The sequence below is a fragment of the Lissotriton vulgaris genome, chromosome 11 (genome assembly GCF_964263255.1).
Source record: "Lissotriton vulgaris chromosome 11, aLisVul1.2, whole genome shotgun sequence".
In the NCBI taxonomy this organism is placed as follows: domain Eukaryota; kingdom Metazoa; phylum Chordata; class Amphibia; order Caudata; family Salamandridae; genus Lissotriton; species Lissotriton vulgaris.
This window is the reverse complement of record NC_141699.1, coordinates 993764585-993789169: the sequence shown is the minus strand read 5'-3', so window position 1 is coordinate 993789169 and position 24585 is coordinate 993764585. Positions and strand designations below refer to the sequence as shown.

The following is a 24585-nucleotide window of genomic DNA, read 5'->3' as shown; positions in this document are numbered from 1 at the left end:
TCTACTTAGAACCCTTTACATTAACTGTGTTATATATTTAGACAATGTTTGCTAGGAGTGTCCCAGCTCAAAATAAGGAATAAAATAGGAACAAAAGCAAAGCTGCTCAGTTAACATTACTGCGGATCAAAAGGAGAATTGGCAATCAGTGATTGTCTAAATGCACACCTAAATAAATACAGGATTTGACTTAAGATGGACTAGAATGGACAATGTCAGAAGGAATATATATCAAACTATTCAATATTGATGATAGATTACAGGATGCTCTCGTAAACTGGTGTGTGTTTGTACAGCAATTGCTATACGCTCTGGATGGCTGACCTCTCTAGATATATATTAGGCGTTAACATATATACGGTACCAATGTCGATTATCTACTTATGTACTTATATACTTATGATCTGAACAATGTTATTGATCCATATGACAATGTGTCTCTTGATCAACTGGATATTTACCTGTTGTTTGTTTAACCAATTTTCTCTGTGTGCTGTCACGACCAAATGTAATGCTGCAATGCTGTATAAAAATGCTTGAACTTGTGTAAAATTAAATAAATTATATTTAGAAGACATCCTTCTAGTAAATCAACTTTGGTGACCTGAATCTAAATTTGATAAAAGAACAATCCAATCAACCTTATCTCCCTTGCTTGAAATTCAAGGATTCTGAGTTATTAGGTTCATTTTGGAGTTACCCTAGCTTTGGGAATATATAGTCTACTACGACACACATTTTGTTTGTAGCACAGTGTCCAATGCTTTCAGTTGCCCCTTGGGTTGGTGGTACCACATGGGAGTAAGTCCTGAGACTCACAGGGCATCCCCTGCACCTCCACTTTCCTTGTGCTACCTGATCATGAGGGTGGGGGTTACGGGTTACTGGTTGTGCAGTGTGTCCTCCTTAAGTGGTCCTGTTTTGTCATTTTCAATGAATGTGGCTATCACAGAACTCTGTGTGGGGGAGTTTGCCTTGCAAGTTAGCGCCACTATTAGCGGGTGTGCTAGATTAGGGATGTGTGCTGTGCTGATGGGTGTGTCATTGAATGTTTTGTGTGTGTCTGTATTATTGTATTCTCCAGTTGTGCCATCACTGAAGTTCTGTGGTGTTGTGGTAGGGTCTTCATCCTTGTCGTCCAGTGCGCGGTTGCAGCATGGACATAGAGTTAGGAGTTGTGTTGTGGTGCACCACGTGAGGATGGGACATGTTAAGTTGTAGTGAGAATGAAGTCTGGCAGGTGGCGTTCAGTGTCCTCTGAAGCATCAGTAAATTAACGGGAGACTTGTGAGCAAACATTGGTTAACTGTGCAGTCCTCCACGCCTTCGCAGGCGCATTTCCCCTAATTCTGCCTGCCACGGATGGCGCGCACCGAACCACAAGGCCTACTTTGCAGTGTGTTTGCGATTAGCGCCTGCTTTGCCGGGCACTCACCTCTCGACGAATAGAAGTGTTTGCTGGGGGTGGTGAAGCCCCGGGTCCCGTGGACGTTGATCGCTGCCACCCTGAACTGGTACCATCTGCTTGGCCTCGTGTCCTGTAAACGAGCACGGTCTTCCGCGGTCTAGGGTTTCAAGAAAAGGGGTGTCATGGAAACAGTGTGCTAACGTCTTCAGTCTGCGCCTGCGCGACTCTTATCTGCCTGGTGACATCAGGGATAACCTTCCACTTTATTTATATATTTCACGCTTATGAATCTGTTTCATACAGCATACCACTAGGCTGAAAAGCAGGCAGAACACTGAAAGCGCTACAAGGCCTTACCAAAGCCAGAGTGGGTGCTGCACAAAAGTCAATGTCATACCATACCATGACACAACACAACATAACATAATGTAACATAACAGCATTACACAACGCAACATAGCATAACATAACACAACACAGCACAGCTCAGCACAACACAACAATGCATATCTCATAACACGAATTATGGAGTACAAAAGAGACAGGTGCCATTTAATTAGTTATCATAGCAAATGTGCAGCAAACGATGAAATTAAAAAACAAATGTGCTGGCATATGAGGCTAAGAATAGTGCATATGACTTGAAAATAGTGAAGCAAATTTGAACAAATTAGTGCAATAGAATTCAAACGTAAAATGTGCATAACTTCTGGGGCTGAATCATATGCTCAGTGCATAGCTGAGAGCCTATTTTATGAGTATGAGAAAATGCCCCTTTTTGCGTGAACGCGTGCATTCTTTCCTGAATTTTGTTGATGGTTTTTAGACTCTGCACACTGGGGCACTGCTGTCCAGTATTTAGTGTGTGTGCTGCAAACCCTAAAAGATGTAGAAATTGGCTAATCCCTAATGGGCATATTTAACTCCCCCGGAAGGCCATAGTATATGGTGGAGAAACTAGAGCCATGGCATGGAAAGTTAAATATCTACTGTGGACTTATAGTACCACCGACTAGTGTATTGAAGGAAACCATGGTGGCCTACCATTGTAGCCTGCCTGCTATCGTTTAAACCTGCAGTTCAACCTCTCAAAGTAACCCTTTCTAACAGGAAAACCTCCCTTTCAAAATTAATGTCACCCCTACGTAGGCTTTGTAGCCAACAAGGTAAGTGCTTGGAATTTTAAAGTGGGACATGTAGAAATGTAACATTACCATGTCCACAATTCTCCACTCTGGAATACTCTGGCCAGCCTATGATAAACTAGAATACAGATTAAAATATTAATTCTCCACTACTTGTAATAGTTATCACAAATACAACCTAATGGTAGAGTTGATTTTTAATTAATATTTTGGGAAATTAACTTTTAGAAAGTTACCTTTTCCGTGCCTGAAGCTTTTGGAGGCTAATTTCAATTAGCCTGCCAGCAGCTGTTTGTCAGTGCTTGATCTTAACAAGGTGTGAAAACTGCCCCCAGAGCAAAACAATGGCTTAGGTATGGTGACAGGATGAGCTGGGTGCAAGACAGGCGTTCTCTACCAGCTCATGTAGAGCAGCTGGGGAGGTACCAGGAACTTCATTAACTTGAAAAGGACACAGGTGAAGCATGCCCATTCATAGCACAGTTTTCTGTAAGGGGAAACCTAAGAAAGGGAAGCCTTTATATTTTAGGCAGAGGACAGTCAATTAGTCACCAAACCAGTAGGAGGGGGAGCTAGTCTCAGAAACATTTTGGTGTAGCTTAGGAGGAGGGATTGCTCATTTACCTAAACACACCCCTGCCTCACACATGACCGCCATCCAAGGGCAGAAGACATGTTCCTTCAAAAGGACGTTGCCAAATACAACTTGTTACTTTGATGTGCTGCAGGATTTCAAATTCGATTTCGGAGACTAAGTCAGTTGGTAAAATCTTTGATCGGGACAAACCTGGTTTGTGTATACAACCCAGGCTGCCATTTAGGTTGGCCTGAAATTGTGCCGAGATCCTGGTCAACCGTGAACAGTGATTTCTGATTGCCCATTACTTTTTCTTGGCACTTTTTGCCTAGAATCTTTTAACAATTGTATCTGTGGTTCCATTTATTGGATTTTTGTCATTTAGGTGGCATTTTGTTTATTACATTTTTCTCTATTTTCATAAATGAGTGGGATTTTTATTGTGTTGAATTTTTGACTCCATAACTGTTTTGGTATGTCTAAATGCTTTACACATTTTTTCTAAGTTATACCAGTCTATTCTGTGCCATTGCTATGAGGGACTGAGCTCAGATTTAAATTATTGAAACCTTTGCTTGGACCTAAGAGCATAGTTACTTTATTACTTGTGGGGGACTACCATTAACCCCAACTAATAATTACATTTTTTACAATGTGCTTTAATGTTGGAACGTGCATTCCTTTGCCCTTATTTAGAGCATGGTTTTCAGATGGCTTAGCTTAGACTCATTAAGGAGCGTCCCTTTCTGTTCCGGAACTATGCTTCCTAAAGATCATGAAGTAACTCAGAGAAATTTCATGATTAAATGAATGCACTTTAGACACTAGCTCATAAGAGTCAACTCTGCTCTGAGCTACTGCAATTGTTCTTGATACATCCCCAGGTAATGAAAAAAACAAGCTTTGGTAAAGCAAATCAGTATGGCACTGACTGCAAGCCCTTTGGCTTTATCAATGCTTGTTTTGTCACATTTTTTGTTAATTCTCATTGGGGGAACTACAGAGCCCTGGCAAAAATAAAAATAAATTGTCCAAAATTAAAAATGTGTATTTGATCTCAAAAAGCACACATTGCCACAGTAGATCCAGGCACTGAAGAGACCAACTTTTTGTGAGATTGTGCTCCTTGTGAAAGAGCAGCGTGCCATCATTGACGGTCAAATTATCCAATGGCCGTTCTACTGCCTCATGTTGTATGCTGTAGTGGGTGGGAGAAACATGTGAATGAAACACCAACATATCAATGGGTGAAGAGGAGGGGTTGAAAACCCTAAATTGTTACTAAAATCAAAAGATCTTGGCTAATGCTAGACCTAAAAAGAGCAGAAAAAATTGAGGCCAACACTCAGAGCCTTCATCATGAAGACTCCCATCCTATCTTGTGAGGGCATCCTTGAGATCTTCCTAACAACTTATTTCCTCCAGAGGACTAGGACTTCAATAAGATAGTATTTTGCATTAAATTATGGAGCGTGTTACAGGATGCACAATTCGATTTGCTTTTAGCACTGTTAATCGACTCAACATCCTCCACCCCCATGCATGAACTCCTCATCCATGTCTGCCGAAAGACCCTGCAGGCTAGGAAAATATATAATCTATTGCCCATAACTAGGTGCCACCATTGAGGAAAACATCTAGGACAACACTGCAGGAAGTTTACAACAGGACCAATACATGCCCACCATTTTTTTCTGATTGTGTAATATGGAATAGAGAAAGCTAAAAATGGACCAGGGTAAACACAGCATGAACAGATTTAGCTTTATATTTTTTGTGTTTATATAAGTATAAAAGCATAAAATGTCCAAGTGAATGATGTGCGGGTGGTGCTTGGCTGGGAGCGGAATGGAGGTTTCTTTCTTCGCCCGACGTTCACTCCTGATTTACTTTCTGCAGGCATAGTCTGTGATGTCATTGCTGGTGGTAGACATTTGCTTCTAAACCACTGATCCTTGGTGCATCAGCTGGCTTCATGTAGATTGTTAGTTGTCCATTGGTGGAATGAGAAAAGACCTCCATACCCAAGGCAAATTCAAGATGCCATGGGATGCCATGGGATGCACCTGCATGCTTTGGCACAGTACTTTACCTGATTAGTTCTAAGCTTTCTTGCTGCTTTCTGCTAAAGACGGAAAAGTACTGCAGTGCGTAATTTGTAAAAAAAAATAAGTGCCAGGGCACTCGTCAGGAGGCAACTGCAGCCCGCTACAACTATTTCCCTTGCCAGCACGGCCAATGACAGTACCAGTATAACTACTAACCAACACACTCCTACAAATGTGACAATTCAGACTAATCCTAATGCTATAAGAATGGCCTGGGAGGCAGGTATTGGTCATTTTACTGTATATTGAACAAATAAGCAACTGTTGTTGTCCTCATTTCTAAATTAGATAAACACCGCCACCATGTCGCAGACTGTCATAAGTCCCGTTGTTGACAATGAAGTGCTGGTGCCGAGCACCGGAAAGCACCGGCTCAAATTAAGCACTGCTACCCAGAAACACAAGTCATTAATTTCAAGCACTGGTTGTGCACACACTGGTCATTAAACACTGTTTTACTTGTAATTCAAACACACTATGGACTGCATCTACCATCATGCAATAGGAAAACTGGGGGGGGTATCGACTACCTGGAAGTGTGCAACCCTCACTTGCTGCCAGACGAGGTCTCCTCCAGAAGGGACAATAAGCAACCCCAGAACTGCTTCACCCTACTTGCTCATCAATAGGGTGTAGCTTGAGTCCTAGGGCACAACAAGCACAGGACCAATGCTTGGGCATACTTGTCGTACATAGCGCATCAACTGCAACAACAAGGTGATGGATGGAAAGTTCGGTTAGTAGAGCATCTGAGACAAGGGTATCCAGAAAAGGTCCAGGAAGGCTAGATCTATGCCTTATTTTTAGCATAGCAGTATTAGATGAGTTTAGGTACAATTAATCTATATGGAACTAATTTACAAAGTCAGTTGTTATGCTGAAAATAAGGTAGCGAGTGGGCCCTCCTGGACATCTGTTGGACACCTCTGATCTAGGAAGATAACACTGTGAGAACCGCTCCCAGAGAAAGTCCTTACCCAAATATGGCAAAAGATGATACAGCATCAGCACAATAGCAGTGCACAGTGTAACATAGCTCACCATAGCTACTGTCTGCCATTGCGTAGACTCATCTTCGTTGGGGTGAATACCATAATTCCATCGTCTTTGGAGGAGATAAAAGACAGGCTCCACCGAAACGTTGAACTTAGACTTCCAAGAGACGTCAAGGCTGCCGTTCAATTGCTCCGTGAAGGATATTTCTTTTCTTGGTTTTAGCGGGACCCCTGTGCATCAAAAATCAGAAACATGAGGAAAGAAAGTTGTGTTCACACTAGAGCCACGTGCCACTGCTTAATTTGTACAGGTGTTTCCCAGAGCCTAGTAAAGGTTTCGGAACACCAGCCCTCAGTTAGCAAAGCACACCACTTAGTGGCGCTGTCTGTTTATTTTTATGTAGAGCACATCAGCAGAGTGTTTAAAAATCATTACACTTTAAAAAATGAGACAACTAGCCATGGTATGCTATCCCTGCAGCTTGACATGAACTACAATAGTCCAAAATGTCCCTCTTGTATGAGTGTGATGGTTAGTAGGTAATGCTAGAACTGGCATTTTACAGCACAGGCAGAAGTTGAGGGCTGCGCCAGCTGCAGTGAAATCCCCAAAACAATTTGGGCTCTGTCACTTATGTCTTTTACAAGTTAGGCATGGATGGCAGGATATGGACTATGGCTCCTTCCTTCTGGCGAGAAGGGGTTAGTCTCATAGTTGCATTTCTGCATTTATAATGTGGAAGACAAGCCTACAAGCCCCACCATGCATCAACATGCAGGAGTGGATACAATAAACACACCCGACATGAAAAGAAGTGGCGATTTGTGAGTTTGCATTGATCAGGACTTAGATCAATTCCAGGTGGCAGGTCAGGGGTTCATCGTGTCAGTGGTCATACAGTACAAAACTTTACATGTGCTACTTAAACCAACATTCTAAAAAGATAAATTGCACGGTGGGAACAAATTGTCCATGAGGTACACGAGAATGATGTGCTAAGGGGTTATTCAGATGACACCATTCTCAGCTGGGCACAGACCCTTAACCCCTCCCATGCTCATGATGGAACCGTTCCGTCATGAGCCTCGGGTGGTCTGTGCTGGTAACGGAACGGTTCCGTCACGGCCCGCTCGTCGCGGATTCCGCACCTGCGCTGGACGTTCTGAAGAGCTGGCGGGGCCGTGACGGAACCGTTCCGTCACAAGCACAGCTCACCCGCGGGCCGTGACGGAGCGGTTCCGTCACGAGCACAGGACCGGCGCGCGGCCCCGCCTCCCCCTTAGCGCTGCGGTGGAATAGCCGCCGCAGCGAAGTGGTTAAAGGCTGGGTAACAGCACAGCACATTTCTGATGGGGGCATGGATCCTCATTTTTATAGTCATATGAGGCATGTGGGCACCTGGTACCCCCTGACATCAGACCCCCAAATGTAGAGTACAGGACATAAAGCACCCATACTCTCAGAGGTACTGATTTGCAAGCATGAAGGGCCTTTTCAGAAGGGCATTTTGGAGTATGTAAAGTGGTACTCTGGTAATACTCTGGTAGTACTGTGTTACATGTCTTTGTGAATTGGTCATAAGACATTAAAAGCATATACAATGGGAGTAAAAAGGAAATATAATGGGAATAGTCTTTTAAAAATTATACAAATAGGAGAGACTGTACCCTTTTTCCATATTTACTCATACAAAGTGGACATTTAAGGACCAATAGTCCCAAAGCATGTAAGAGTACGGAGAAGTTACTCCTGTAATACTCAAAAGCTTTTGTGAATCAGCCTGTTAGAATCTCACCGGCCCCAGAGTCCTGATAGCAGCTATGAAAAATGTAATTGAATTGTAGACTATTGGCCCATTTCATGTTAAGGGATTGCTGTAGGTACTTACCATTCACCCTGTGGTCACGGGTTCAAATCCACAGAGGTCCACTCAGCAGTTGATCCTCCCAAGGTTGATAAACTGAGACCAATAACTTGTGTCGTAATAATCATCTGTTATTTAGCGCCAAGAAACCCATGGGTGAAGTTATGCTTTACATCTAGGTGTTATGTTTACTTTACAATTTGCACTTAAACTGTTGGAATAGTTTCAAGAACGTCTTTGTTTGGATGAATGTGTTTATTTGAAAAGAAAGCAATCTAAACCTTATTATACATTCCCTTAGAAAGAAATATACCAACAGAGTATTTTAGGGGATTCTGGCGAGTTTTGAATCTTTCTTGCAGAAACGGGCCTCTTACAAACGTCTGATGAAATTATAAGTCACAACGCAATTACTACCAGCATCTCCTCCCCCTCCCCCACTGCCAGTGAATCAAAAGTGAAAAATAAAATGGTAATAAAATGAATTACCATTTTTTTTCAACCCGAGCAGTATTTCGGGGCGGGGTTTTACTTTTGACTGGTAGCATGGGAGTTGTGATCACCTCACCAGTTTATACTACGCATGTAACTTTGGCCTGCTGTCTTGCAACGGCCAGCCTGACATGCGCAGTGTAAACCTCTCCACCTTGCTGCCTTAGCTGGGTGGAGAGCGGCAGGGGCGGCTCTAGGCTCATGGCGGCCCTGGGCAGGGAGCGTAGGTAGGGGGCCCCGGAAGAGGGGGTCTGTGAGGGGCGGAGCGCGGAGGCCAATGAAGAGGGGCGGGGTCAGGGTGTTTGGAAGTGGAACAGAGCCGGAGGCCGCCAAATCCCTGCCAGGGGCCGCCACGCATATATGTATCCATCCTCAGAGGATTATTATATTAAGGATATATATTGGATTGGTGGCCCCTGGGGTTTGGTGGCCCTGTGCAGGTGCACAGCTTGCACATGCCTAAGGCCGCCCCTGAGAGCAGACACAGACCCCTGTGCCTGCTGGAGCCGTGAGGCAGCCCGCTCCAGCAAATCCTGGTGCTGCTCTCAAGCTGCTCATCTGCAGCATGAGAGCAGCATCAGGATTTGGAAAGGGTTGGCTGAGACTCCAGGAGGATTCAAGCTGATTGCTGAGGAAGCTTGGGCAAGTAGGTTTTATTGTATATTTTTACATTTTTGGTCCGTTATAAAATCTGTTAACGAGCCATGATTGAGAGCTTTGGAATGTGAGCTTAACCTCTTTAGCGCGCCGCAAATTCCGCCCCAGTGTGGACGTTCCATTGCTCGGGCGGGATCGGAACGTTCAGCGGACGTGCGCAGCATTAGCGAGGTAGTGCACGCGACGTCCGCTGAACGTTCGCCGCACTTAAGGGGTTAAAGGCATTGTGATTTATTAAAGTGCCCGTCACTGGCTTTGGCACGCGGCTCGACAACCCTCCACTGTTGAGGGTCACCGCTCGCCACTGCGGCTACCTAGTGCGTGGTGATGTCACGGCTGGGTCTCGTGCCACTTCAGACAGCAGAGGGGGTTTGAGGTGGTGCTCGGCTCACCTCTGTAAATATTTGCCGGTATCTGGCAGGTGTACCCGCAGTCATTGGAGCAGCACTTCCTGGTGCCCGGACACTCGTGATCAGCCACACAGCTCTCGACACAGGCAGCAGCAAAGCCGGATGCCTTCTCGGCTGGGGGGCAGTCACCTTGCTTTAACGTCTGGAGCGACCGCAGAAACGCGCAGCTGGTCAGGCATTCGGGGTGATTCTGTTTAAATGATAAAAAAGCAGGTTTAATGAATGAAAACCACAACCCTGCCAAGAATAGTAGGTACTTGGGTGGCTAGATACTCCAGCCTAGGTTTTTATTTCTATTATGCGACTTGTATCCCATTATAAATCCAAGACTATAAGTTCTAGACTGGACTGAAGCAGCTAGACATGCTTGGACCTTGACAACTTGGTATCCGTGAAAGTAAAAGTGTTCTTCTATCACTGAGAGCTGCTCACTAGCCATCTTCAAGCTTGCTTCTGTCATAGAGAGATGCACACTAGCACTCCCCAAGCGTGCTTCTGTCACTGAGCGCTCCACCCTAGCAATCTCCAAGCATTCTTCTATCACTGAGAGCTGCACACTAGCAATCCCCAAGCGTGCTTCTGTCACAGAGCTGTACATTAACAATCCCTAAGCGTGCTTCTGTCACTGAGCGCTCCACCCTAGCAATCTCCAAGCATTCTTCTATCACTGAGAGCTGCACACTAGCAATCCCCAAGCGTGCTTCTGCCTTTGAGAGCTGCACACTAGCAATCTGCAAGCATGTTTCTTTCTGTCACTGAGAGCTGTGCACTACCATTCCCCATGCCATGTATACTTCTATCAATGAGAGCTGCATACTAGCACTCTCCAAGAATGCTTCTGTCATTGAGCGCTGAACACTAGCACTCCCCAAGCGTGCTTCTGTCTCTGAGAGCTCCACACTAGCACTCCCCAAGCGTGCTTCTGTCCCTGAGAGCTGCACACTAGCACTCCCCAAGCGTGCTTCTGTCACTGAGAGCTGCACACTAGCAATCCCCAAGCGTGCTTCTGTCACTGAGAGCTGCACACTAGCAATCCCCAAGAGTGCTTCTGTCACTAAGAGCTGCACACTAGCAATCCCCAAGCGTGCTTCTGTCACTGAGAGCTGCACACTAGCAATCCCCAAGCGTGCTTCTGTCACTGAGAGCTACACACTAGCAATCCCCAAGAGTGCTTCTGTCACTAAGAGCTGCACACTACCAATCCCCAAGCGTGCTTCTGTCACTAAGAGCTGCACACTACCAATCCCCAAGCGTGCTTCTGTCACTGAGACCTGCACACTAGCAATCCCCAAGAGTGCTTCTGTCACTAAGAGCTGCACACTACCAATCCCCAAGCGTGCTTCTGTCTCTGAGAGCTGCACACTAGCAATCCCCAAGAGTGCTTCTGTCACTAAGAGCTGCACACTAGCAATCTTCAAGTGTGCTTCTATCACTTAAAACTGTACACAAGCAATCCCCAAGCGTGCTTCTGTCACTGAGATCTGCAAATTAGCAATCCCCAAGAGTTCTTCTGCCACTGAGAGCTGCACACTAGCAAATCCCAAATGTGCTTCTTTCACTGAGAGCTGCAAACTAGCATTTCCCAAGAGTTCCTCTGTCACTGAGAGCTGCACATTAGAAATCCCTGAGCGTGCTTCTGTCACAGAGCTGTACATTAACAATCCCTAAGCGTGCTTCTGTCTTTGAGAGCTGCACACTAGCAATCCCCAAGCATGCTTCTATCACTGACAGCTGCACACTAGCAATCCCCAAGGTTGCTTCTGTCTTTGAGAGCTGCACACTAGCAATCTGCAAGTGTGCTTCTGTCACTGAGAGCTGTGCACTACCATTCCCCATGCCATGCATGCTTCTATCAATGAGAGCTGCATACTAGCACTCTCCAAGAATGCTTCTGTCTTTGAGCGCTGCACACTAGCACTCCCCAAGCATGCTTCTGTCCCTGAGAGCTGCACACTAGCACTCCCCAAACGTGATTCTGTCACTGAGAGCTGCACACTAGCAATCCCCAAGAGTGCTTCTGTCACTAAGACCTGCACACCAGCAATACCCAAGCGTGCTTCTGTCGCTGAGAGCTGCACACTAGCAATCCCCTAGCGTGCTTTTGTCTCTGAGAGCTGCACACTAGCAATCCCCAATCGTGCTTCTGTCACTGAGATCTGCATACTAGCACTCCCCTAGCATGCTTCTGTCTCTGAGAGCTGCACACTAGCAATCCCCAAGAGTGCTTCTGTCACTAAGACCTGCACACCAGCAATACCCAAGCGTGCTTCTGTCGCTGAGAGCTGCACACTAGCAATCCCCTAGCGTGCTTTTGTCTCTGAGAGCTGCACACTAGCAATCCCCAATCGTGCTTCTGTCACTGAGATCTGCATACTAGCACTCCCCTAGCATGCTTCTGTCTCTGAGAGCTGCACACTAGCAATCCCCAAGAGTGCTTCTGTCACTAAGATCTGCACACTAGCAATACCCAAGCGTGCTTCTGTCGCTGAGAGCTGCACACTAGCAATCCCCAAGAGTGCTTCTGTCACTAAGATCTGCACACTAGCAATACCCAAGCGTGCTTCTGTCGCTGAGAGCTGCACACTAGCAATCCCCTAGCGTGCTTTTGTCTCTGAGAGCTGCACACTAGCAATCCCCAAGCGTGCTTCTGTCAGTGAGATCTGCATACTAGCACTCCCCTAGCATGCTTCTTTCTCTGAGAGCTGCACACTAGCAATCCCCAAGCGTGCTTCTGTCACTAAGAGCTGTACACTAGCAAACCCCAAGCATGCTTCTGTCACTGAGAGCTGCACACTAGCAATCCCCAAGCATGCTTCTGTCACTGAGAGCTGCACACTAGCAATCCCCAAGCGTGCTTCTGTCACTGAGAGCTGCACACTAGCATTTCCCAAGCGTGCCTCTGTAACTGAGAGCTGCACACTAGCAATCCCCAAGCGTGCTTCTGTCACTGAGAGCTGCACACTAGCAATCCCCAAGCGTTATATCTCAATGATGTACAGTGATGCCCACAAAATAAGTAATGTGTCATGTTCTCCAGTTGTCTTCCTGTGGACCAGCTAGCAGTATGAATAGTAATAATGGAGGTGTGCAATACACATAGAATATCTAGCCAGAGTTCATCCTTTAAGAAAATAACAGCACTTTAATAAACAATTAAAAATAAGTAGTAATAATTCCCCACTATGTCCTCTCTTTCCTATCACCCCCTGGGGGTAGCTTCGGGGGAGGGTGGGGTTTGGAGTGTTACACCCCCTAATAAATGTATTTTCTGCTAAATAGTTGGGCGCAAGTGCTTTCAGTTGGGTATGGTGATGTGATGCGTCTGTCGGATTTCACCAGGAATTTTGACATACACACAGACAAAAATGCACACACACTGTCTCATCTCTCTGTTTTGAAAATATCTTTAAAAATGTTGGTTAGTTTACAAAACATTGCGTTTTCCCTCACTTAGTACCAATCTGCATTCCTCTCCCTTCCCACTGACCCATAAGCCTCTTTCATGCCCCCTGCTTGCCATATCATGTATTTTAACATTATATGCCAGCATGATTGCTGGAAACCCTGAAGCTCTCCCCCCAATCTTACTGACCAAGCTATGCCCCTGATCACCCCTACCTCTAGCTTCTATTTCTGCTCTTCCACATAAACACTTCTGACTTTTACGGGGTGTTCCCTATATATATTATAGGGTATATTATTCCCTATGTATATCTCCAACTCTGTACACCACTATTTTAATATCCAGTTTAAGGCCTACATGTGCTTCATGCTTATTTGCACTGTACCCCTCTCAACTAAGCCCCCAACGACATACCATAAATCATGTTTTTTTTGTTCTTTAAAAATCGATAAAATTATTCTGAAATTACAAAAAAAGGCAGTATTAAACCACACATAATCTCAATTCTGAACAGAGAAGGCCTACCTAAAAAGGTCTGGTTGAATGAGAATCTAGTGTTCTGATTGTGGTAACTGTGCTGTTTGAAACCTGATGTTCACAAATTATAAGGCGTGTGATCATTTCCCATAGGAAACAAATGGCCAGTGTTATCGTATCAGCACCTTTTCTGGCAACTACACTTTTGATTTCGTCCATTTTGATCACAGCCACTTCAGTTTTTGCAACCACTCTTCTCAATGCGTGAGACCCATAGCTCTCTCACCATAGCCACACTGCTGGTGGTCTTTCACCTAGGCCCACCTTTCATTCATTTTGGGTATGAGTTGGGCACTTTGTTTTTTTCAGTCTCTTCGTGTTTGTCCTACTCTAGCTCCCAGTCCATTAGCCCCCGACTTGCGCCTGCTTCCATCTAGAGCCTTTGAGTTCTCGGTTTGTTTAAGCATCCAAACCTTCCACCATTGTGTGTTTTAGTCTTTGGATCTATGACTTTGGTCTGCTCTGTCTGCCTTTCTACCTCTTTATTTTAGTTTTTTTTGTGCACAAGATCTTTGGTTTACAAAAATTGTAATCAAAGATGGCGGCATCACCCAACTCAATTGAACATGTTTTAATGTCTGCCTGAGGATGAATGGTTCACTAAGCCCGATCATATTTTCAAACAGCGACCTAGAGGTTAGATACAGGTATCCGTACCAGGTGATCTGAACTACCAAACCTTTTGATTGCTCCTTGACGGTACTAGCCTCCTAGCTCTTGACCAGCATCAGGCAATGACCTAAATCAGAACCCGCTCATTCAGGGTAATGGCTGACGGTAATGCTGTTAGTGCCATAGTCACAATCACATTATTTACTGGTGGGTATATAATTAGGCACCTACCTTCCTGCTGAGATGAGGGAGCAGCATTCATCCTGCACACTAAACATAAGAAGGTAGGGACTTTTATTCCATCGGACCTGCTCTGTGAAACATTTGATTTCATTGAACCGCCTGTGTGGAACATTTTATACCACAGGCCCTACTCTGTGGAACTTTCATTCCATAGAACCTCCTCTGTGGAGCCATTTATACCATAGGATCTGCTCTGTGAAACATGTTATCCAATTAGACCTCCTCTGTGGAACCTTTTATACCATAGAACCTGCTCTGTGAAACATGTTATCCTATAGGACCTCCTCTGTGGAACCTTTTATACCATTGGACCTGCTTTGTGAAACATGTTATCCCATTGGACCTCCTTTGTGGAACCTTTTATACCATTGGACCTGCTTTGTGAAACATGTTATCCCATTGGACCTCCTCTGTGGAACATTTTATTCCATAGGATAGCAATTGTATAACCTTTTATTCCATTGGACGTCCTCTGAGGAACCTTTTATACCATTGGACCTGCTCTGTGAAGCATGTTATCCCATTGGACGTCCTCTGAGGAACCTTTTATCCCACAGGACCTGCTCTGTGAAACCTTTTATCCCACAGGACCTGCTCTGTGGAACCTTTTCTACCACAGGACCTGCTCTCTGAAACCTTTTATCCCACAGGACCTGCTATGTGGAACCTTTTATTCAATCGGATATCCTCTGTGGTACCTTATATTCCATAGGGTAGCATTTGTGGAACCTTTTATTCAATTGGACGTCTTCTGTGGAACCTTTTAATCTACAGGTGCTCCTCTGTGAAACCTTTCATTCCATAAAACCTCCTCTGTGGAAACCTTTTATTACACAGGACCTGCTCAGTGAAACATTTTATTCCATCGGTCCTCCTCTGTGGAACCTTTTATTCCATAGGATCGCATCTGTATAACCTTTTTTTTTCCATTGGACCTAATCTGTGGAACCTCCTTCCTAGCTTTGGTACATATTCATCCTTTTTCAGAAAAATCTATTTAAAAGTTGTCTGTCCTTGGTGCATCCTTTGGTCCCACAACCTTCCTCTTTTCAAATGCTCGCTTCTTTTTTAAATAAAGTTAAAGAACATGCAATTATTCTCGAAGCCTGTCACATTCCACTGCCAGTGTAACACGAAAGAAACATGACAAGTCCCACAATGGCAGACTTTGTACATCCGAAAACAATTACAATGTTCAAAGTTAAAAGAACCCGTTAGAGCACTTTAAGGGGAAGCTGCAATTATCATGTCAAGTCCAAGTGCTGCCAGATCAGGCCACGTGCGAAACTGACAGCGACAGAGATCACTCAGTGCTCACAGTTAAAAGAGTAACAGAGACAAAGAAGAAGGACTGAAAGAAAATGCAATGAAAATGAATTTCACTGCACTCTTTCTGTGGGAAAAGTTTTATAATTAAAACAAGAGACGTCTATCTATCTGTCTATCTGTCTATCTGTCTGTCTGTCTGTCTGTCTGTCTGTCTGTCTGTCTGTCTGTCTGTCTGTCTGTCTGTCTGTCTGTCTATCTATCTATCTATCTATCTATCTATCTATCTATCTATCTATCTATCTATCTATCTCCCTCACTCTATCTATCTATTTATCTATCTATCTATCTATCTATCTATCTATCTATCTATCTATCTATCTATCTATCTATCTATCTATCTATCTATCTATCTATCTATCTATCTATCTATCTATCTATCGGGACTTTGGTATCGTCCAATCACTACACTGAAAACCGGAAACACTTATAGCAAAGAAGCTACATTTTCAGCTTTATCAAGAACACCAAGGATACTCCTGGTGCAAGCAGGTTTCACGCGACTTCTGAACTTTCGATTTCTAGTCATTGATTGCAATACTAACTGCAAGTTGTTCCAGACAGGAGGTCAGCACTGAGAAATACATACCCTCTTTCCTCACTCTTCGATAACGGGGGCTCTACAGCGCATTTATATTATTAGAATAAATAGTGTGTAGCGCCTAGGACCTTGAAATAATCTGGGCGCTACATGAGCATCCAGGAGAGAGACCTTAGGTACAACTGGTTCAAATATAGGGGCGCCACCACGAGTCATGTGATCATTGTCTGGACTGACTGAAGTGGTGTCAACAGATGCTTTAGGGGTCTAGATTTAAGGTATTCACGTAATCAGATGTGAATCCTCTGGTAGAAGTAAATGTAAAGGAAATCTCAGCACCTCAATCTGTGCAAAAAAAAAATTTGATCCGAAAGTTTCCTTCACTTTATCAGTGAAAAAGGCCGATTCTTGCCTAAGTTGAGGAAATGCATCTGCCACAAAGTGCCAACTGCTGATATGCAAGACTACTGCAAAAGCGCTTGAAATTGGTCCTATTTAGTATGCAGGGAGCACTTCACCTGCATTCTATTTTTCTTGCACCTTCCCTGTCACACTCAGAGGGTGCTTTTTCAGTTTTGAATTTTCTGTGCGTATTAGGGCTGGGAAGTCACCCATCTCTGAAGACCAGAAGGAGGTAGTCGAGAGGCCATCACCGCCAACCTTTGGGTGCATTCAGCGTAAAGACCGCTCTATTGAATGTCAAAACAGACAACTGAACATGCAGGAGCAAACTTGGCTGCCTATTTTCAATAGGGCCATTGACTAAGCAGCCATGTCTCAGGGACATGCCCTCATCTGGTCGAAAACTATTTGCTTAAAATGTATCTGTTCTCAAATGTCTAATGGAAATGGTTCCAGCATCATGACACAGAGCCGGGTCCTCTCATGATGGTTGGCAATGACTGGGAGTAAATGTGGTCAGGAGGCTAATTGCTGACCTTGGAATGACCTTTGAAGCTGGCCCTGGTTTTTGTGACCCTGGGCAAATGCCTGTGTCTTCCTGTATCTCTTTTGAGTTGAAAATGTATACATCATGAATATGTGAAAAAGAACTGTGCAGAGGGCTGTCCTGGCCTATTGTCACCCTTCCCCTCACATCCTGGTTTCTGTACTGTGGTGTGTCTAGACTCCACACACCACACTGCTCTATTTATAGCACTTCAAAGCAGGTGATGATCCTGCAACAGTAAAAGTGGGCTCTGTAAAATGCTCTCTGCTCCTCCTTTTATATAGATCTGTGCTACATACAAATGCTGGCAAGATGGCTCAGGGAGCTATACACTCGCCGCTGACAAAAGATTCAGCCTTCCATCCTTCCTAGGTTGGGAAATGGAATACCATACATTTGGTAATAGTAAAGTCAATTGGTTATAGCACTTACAGGTGACTTACAAAGAGCACTAACAGGAGCCATTTAAAAAGATGGACGGAAAATGGGGGGAGCTTAATGCCCAAATCCTGAATACAGCATGTCTCGAAGAGACAGCCAAGCGCTGCGTAAGGGAGACCTAAAAAACACATCATGATTATAAATACCATTATAATTACTATTTTCATAATTATTATTCATATTATTAATAATAATATTATTATTGAAATAAGACTGAGGAACATGGTGTACACCAGTTTTGTGTTTCCGGACAGGATCCAGCACCAGAAATGGAAGGGGTTTTGTAGTATCATTTTATTGTTGCTTATGCGTAGTCAACTTACACAGGCTGTGTCAGAAAAATTCTGAAGCCAGGGCCAAGAAAACCAGGCCCACCGGTTGTTTGTGGAAAGTGTTCACACTAAAACATGGAGAACTTAGAAATATTTCTCTGTGGGAGAGGATTTTCTTTGCAGAATCCCTCTAGTCCTGTGTGTCTCTCAGTCTATTTGCTTAAAATGAATCTGTTTTCAAATGTATAATTGGAAGGAAAATGGTTCCAGCATCATGACACAGAGCCTGGTCCTCCCATGATGGTTAGCAACAACTGGGAGTAAATGTGGTCAGGAGGCAAACTGCCGACCTTGGAATGACCTTCGAAGCTCGAACCAAAGTCCTGGCCCTATTTTTTGTGATCCTGGGCAAATTACACTGTCTTCCTTTATCTCTTTTGAATTGAAAATATATGCAACATATTAATGAAAAGGAACTGTGCAGTGTGCTGTTCTGGCCTATTGCCACCCTTCTCCTCACATTCTGGTTTCTGTACTGTGGTGTGGAAATGGAAGGGGTTTTGTAGTACAATTTTATTGTTGCTTGTGTGTAGTCAGCTTACACAGGCTGTGTCAGAACAATTTCGAAGCCAGGGCCAAGAAAACCAGGCCCACCGGTTGTTTGTGGAAAGTTGGACTGTCCAACCCGATGCATATGCACATGTTTTTTTTAACTTTCTCTTTTTCTTTTTCGTTTAAATCTCTTTGCACTTTAAATGTTTTTCTTAAAACATTTATCTTTTATCAATCAACTGTTTTTTACCATGATTGTAATATACTTCGCTTTTGTAAATGATTTAGGTAATCATACAATAAAGCATTCTTTCATTGTTTGTGGAAAGTTTTGACACTAAATTGCAAAAAACACAGTTGATGGACAGAATGCAGAACAATGTCTTACATTCACCCCAGTACAAAGATCTGGGCCTAAATCCATCGTTTTTTGCACTCCACACCACCCTAGGTCAGACAATGGCTATATGCAAATCAGCCTTGACCCGGTGCCTCATGGGAACAGTCCAGCCCGAACTACCAAGCCATGTCTTTCCTAGACCGGAATCAAGCATCCAAGGACCGGTTTCTGGCTATCAGCCTTCTTCAGCCTGGATAGCTTGACTCCAGTGATGTGGAGAGCCTGGGACTCACGTCTGAGCATACCCAGCCTGGTACTGGGGTGAATGTGTGACATTGTTCTGCATTCTGTCCAAAAATCAATTGTTAAGTTTTGACACTAAAACATGGATTTTCTTTGTAGAATCCCTCTAGTCCTGTGTGTCTCTCAGTCTTACATCAAATTGCCACTCCGCCTACTCACTGGGTCTCACTTGCTACCTTGAGTAGCAAAGCAGTATGTCTTGGTGGTGGCATCGTAGGTGGATACTTATCCTACAGCCAGCACTACTGCCTCTGGGCGGAAATGGTTGGCTTATTGTTCTTCAGTGATCCACACATCGAATGAATGTGTGGAATCACATTGCACTTTCTATGGGAAGTACAGGCCGAGCAAACTTTATTTCAAGAAGGGTTTGTCGTTTGTGGACTTGCTTTTTCTATGAGTTTGATGATGTGGCATATGGCACAGGCTTTGATGCATGTGAATTGAGCTGTGGTTTGTGCACTGAAATGTTTAGAGATTGTAAACTGAACATCAGTATGCTGGGCCTAATGCATGCCTCTGTCAACATGAGTTTCTGAACTTCATTTTATGTCTGGCGATAGCAACAAAGTTTTGAATAAAAAAAAAACTAAAATAAAACTAAAATGGATGTATGATGTTACAACGCGTACTTTTAGCACGCATACCATTACAACGGATTTTTTACAACGCAGGTCATTTTACAACGGATACCATTACAACGCAAAACACTACAACGCACATACTATTACAACGCATATCATTACAACGTAAGTATAGGTAAGTATATGATAATATATAATTTTAAAATATGTTGTAAATATTTATTAATGTATTATTTAATTTAATTATTTGTTATATATTATTTTAATAAAATTAATAATTAAATTAATTTAAATTTTTAAATTTGTAAAAATAGGTTAAAAATACCCCTCTACCCCAAAACCCAAACCCAGCCCTAAAACCTAAAAATACCCCTGTACCCCAAAACCCAAACCCAGCCCTAAAACCTAAAAATACCCCTGTACCCCAAAACCCAAACCCAACCCTAAAACCTAAAAATACCCCTCTACCCCAAAACCCAAACCCAACCCTAAAACCTACAAATACCCCTGTACCCCAAAACCCAAACCCAACCCTAAAACCTAAAAATACCCCTGTACCCCAAAACCCAAACCCAACCCTAAAACCTAAAAATACCCCTGTCCCCCAAAACCCAAACCCAGCCCTAAAACCTAAAAATACCCCTGTACCCAAAACCCAAACCCAGCCCTAAAACCTAAAAATACCTCTGTACCCCAAAACCCAAACCCAGCCCTAAAACCTAAAAATACCCCTGTACCCCAAAACCCAAACCCAACCCTAAAACCTAAAAATACCCCTGTACCCCAAATCCCAAACCCAGCCCTAAAACCTAAAAATACCCCTGTACCCCAAAACCCAAACCCAGCCCTAAAACCTAATACCCCTGTACCCCAAAACCCAAACCCAGCCCTAAAACCTAAAAATACCCCTGTACCCCAAAACCCAAACCCAGCCCTAAAACCTAAAAATACCCCTGTACCCCAAAACCCAAACCCAACCCTAAAACCTAAAAATACCCCTGTACCCCAAAACCCAATGTTTATAAAAAAAGATAAACTTACCTATAATTATACTTACGATGTAATGGTATGCGTTGTAATAGTATGTGCGTTGTAGTGTAATGCGATGTAAAGGTATCCGTTGTAAAATGACCTGCGTTGTAATAGTATCCGTTGTAATGGTATGCGTTGTAAAAAATCTGTGGTAACAGTTGCATACCAACTAATATATATATATATATATATATATATATATATATATATATATATATATATATATATATAAATATATAAAAGGCTTTCAGCCAGCTTTCATCATCAATTAGTTTGTTGGTGTGTCAGTCACATTTTGCTTCCGCCCACTACAGCATGGGGCAAGCGTGTCAGCCCACTTCAGCCACTGGATAACTTCACTTTGAGTGATTACATTTTACTCTTACACAAGGGGCATATCGCACACAAGCTAGCTCTCTTCTGTGCCATTGTTTTATTTTAGTTAATTACTTTGATGTTGCCTTTGTGATTAGAGTTTGATGTGACAGCAGGAATCTTTATACCAGATGTGAGCACAGGCCGTATTATTTTTTCTGTCTCCTGCCAGGGCTGTTGTAAATTCCTTTTGTGAAAGTCCTTTGTTTATCTGACTTTCTCAGATAAACAAAGGACTCTCCAAAAGGAACTTCACAGCATACCAGATTGTGTCCATTTGAAACTGTTCTGTATTAAGTTATTGAAAGATTCAATATTATTCATTTGAATTCATAAGCGGACAATTCTTTAGAACACCTTTATTCTAGACCCAATAACACCAATGGTCTCTAATACATTTTGCTCAGGAAGAAGGCCTTTATCGTGTTTAATTTGAAGCACTTGCAACAATTTTTTCATTCCTACTTTCGCTCTTTCTTTCTGTCTTTCTCTCTTTCTTTCCTCTTTCTTTCCTTCTTTCTTTTTTGCTTTCTTTCATTTTTTCATTACTCATTTCTCCCTTTTCTCTTTACTTTCCTTTCTTCCTTCTTTCTTTCCTTTCTTTCTTTTATTCCTTCTTTCCTTCTTTACTCCTTCTTTCTTTCTTGTTTTTCTCTTTTCTTGTGACTCGGTTCTACCGAGTCACAGGATGGCTGCCAACACTTCCTCGTTTGGAATGTTGACAGCCAATTAGAATAAAGCTTGTGGTCGGGAGGGTGAGCGGATCCACCGCGCCTCTAGATATCGATATCTTTATTTTGGAATTTCTCAGCAACTACTGAACGGATTTACACCATTTTTAAAAAGGTCGCTTTCTGAACCAAGCACCACCTTTTTGCAAAATTTGGTGTAATTCTGTTCAGCAATTCGGGCTGTAGCCCTGGCTAAATTTTCCTATAACAATTAACATGGAGAAAACACTTTTTGGGACCCCTTTTTCTCAGCCCCCACTTGCCGAATCACCCCCAAACTTTCAGGATAGGAGCGGACCCGGATAGACTTTTTTTGAGAATTTCGCGAAGATTCGTCAAACGACGCCAAAGTTATTAGCAAATCAAAAAATATTTTCCTATCGAAACTAGGTAACTAGGTTCTAACTATAACTACCTACTTGCGACTGCCAGTAGGTTATATATATATATATATATATATATATATATATATATATATATATATATATATATATATATATATATATATATATATATATATATATATATATATATATATCATTAACTGCATCCGCTCCCATAATAGTGCTACAAGCGTTTCGATTGCTCAAGGCAAACTTGTTTACAACATATATATATATGTATATACATGTAATAACGTAATAATATCTGCATAGCCAGACATGTATGTTGGGGATAAATATTTAAATATATAAACTTATTTTTTACCTTCTTTCTCTCTCTCTCTCTCTCGCTCTCTCTCTCTCTCTATATATATATATATATATATAAGACATTACGAAACGCGTCAGGCTTGATGTTTGATGTAACTAATGCTGTACTCTGTGTGTCAAGCCAAACAGTAAGTCTTTCATTATAAACCAGCGAAATGTATCTCCTGTTTGGGTTCCTTCCTGTTGTTGTGGCAACTATTTTTGGATTTGGAACGGCCGGCCCAGGCCGTGGAGGGAGCCCTGCTGAGTTCACAGACCCGCGGTCCCGCTGGATGCGGTTCTGCAATACGGGACAGGAGAAGCTTTGAAAGCAGTAATGAGACTGTTTTGGGCTGCGCAAGATCCTACAGCGCTCCACTTGGGATAATGTATGCTATTCACAACGCGGCACATACAAACTCACTGGAGTATGAGCGAGGGCACTACACCGACCAGAGTGCCGTGTTCACGGCCACGCCCACTTGTGCTGGTAGGAGGGAGAATTTAGAGTGCCCCGCAAAAAAGTCCGTGCACGCTGTTTGTTTCAAGCCTCTGAGGAAGTAAGACATTACGAAACGCGTCAGGCTTGATGTTTGATGTAACTAATGCTGTACTCTGTGTGTCAAGCCAAACAGCAAGTCTTTCATTCTAAACCAGCGAAATGTATCTCCTGTTTGGGTTCCTTCCTGTTGTTGTGGTAACTATTTTTTTGTATATATATATATATATATATATATATATATATATATATATATATATATATATATATATATATATATATATATATATATATATATATATATCCTTATAGAAAACATAAAAACACAAAACACATACAAAGGCACAAGTACCTAACCTATAATTATATTTACATAATCTCATATCTATGACATATGTGTATTATCATACAATGAAGAATGGATCCATATACTCCTGTATATGTCAAGAGTCAAAGTGCTAACTGGTCTACTCGCTCAGAACTTTAAATGTAATGTTTGTGGGAGAACTGGTCTATTCCATAGGCCTTTCTAACTTCTATCTTGGGGACTTTATTTTCCCCATTGAAATACACTGAAGCAAAGGCAATTTTAGGCAGGAGACTGCTAAAATAAAGCAATTTTTGGCCTACAAAAAATGGTGAGTTTGCCGCCTGAATTGGGTCTGTTGGCATGTGTGGGGTTCTTAGAGAGAATGCAGATAAAGAAATGTTAGTGACTGTCTTGCAACAAGGGGAGAGTAGACAACATCTCCTCACAAAGCTTGTCTTTGTTTTACCTCTAGATAGCTTTGTAGTCATAACCGGACACTGCAAGTACTGTCTGTTAGCGCTCTAGTATTACAGCTCCATGCGAGGGAGGAGGCCGGTAGGCATGTGACCTGATATGTTACAGGTAGAAAGTCCTGTTATGTCTCGTCTCCCTTGTCCTTTGTCTATGTCTGCCTGAGTGATGTCAGAGTGCAGAGCATTGTGTGATGCCTATGGAATGTGTGGTGTATGATCCATTCCAGTTACTTGGGCGAGCTCCTTCTAGATGGGCTGAGATAGAATCATCAAGATCCTGGAAGGTGTAACCTGTTGCGTCATCCCTTACTAGTAAACTGGATTGAACTTGAAGGTTTACCTACAACTGTGTGGAAGTTATCATTATAACATTAGCGACGAGTGACAGCAGACTTTGGGCTCAGAAGAGTGTCAAGCTCCTTCTAAGAGGAGAAAGATGACTACACACAACTGGTGGCAAGAGTCACCTGCAGCCCAGAAAAGAATCTAGAAGCAGTGCACAAGAGGATGCAGGGCTTGGAACAAGCAGGGTCTGGGTGTGCTTGAAGCAGCCTCCAGGGGCGGCCTTAGGCATGTGCAAGCTGTGCACCTGCACAGGGCCACCAAACCCCAGGGGCCACCTGCCAATATATATATCCTTAATATAATAATCCTCTGAGGATGGATACATATTTGTGTGGTGGCCCCTGGCAGGGATTTGGCGGCCTCCGGCT

General features: G+C 43.1%; 1 protein-coding gene across 1 annotated transcript in view; it reads right to left on the bottom strand.

Moving 5' to 3' along the window:
• LOC147683839 (anosmin-1-like) overlaps positions 1-24585 on the bottom strand; it is a 225161-nt gene that overhangs the window by 78769 nt on the left and 121807 nt on the right. The window contains exons 4-6 of the mRNA XM_086944239.1: positions 9640-9847; positions 6280-6464; positions 1436-1565 (exon numbers count right to left, since the gene is read on the bottom strand). Coding sequence (XP_086800365.1) covers positions 1436-1565; positions 6280-6464; positions 9640-9847 — 523 coding nt within the window. The remainder of the gene's footprint in view (positions 1-1435; positions 1566-6279; positions 6465-9639; positions 9848-24585) is intronic.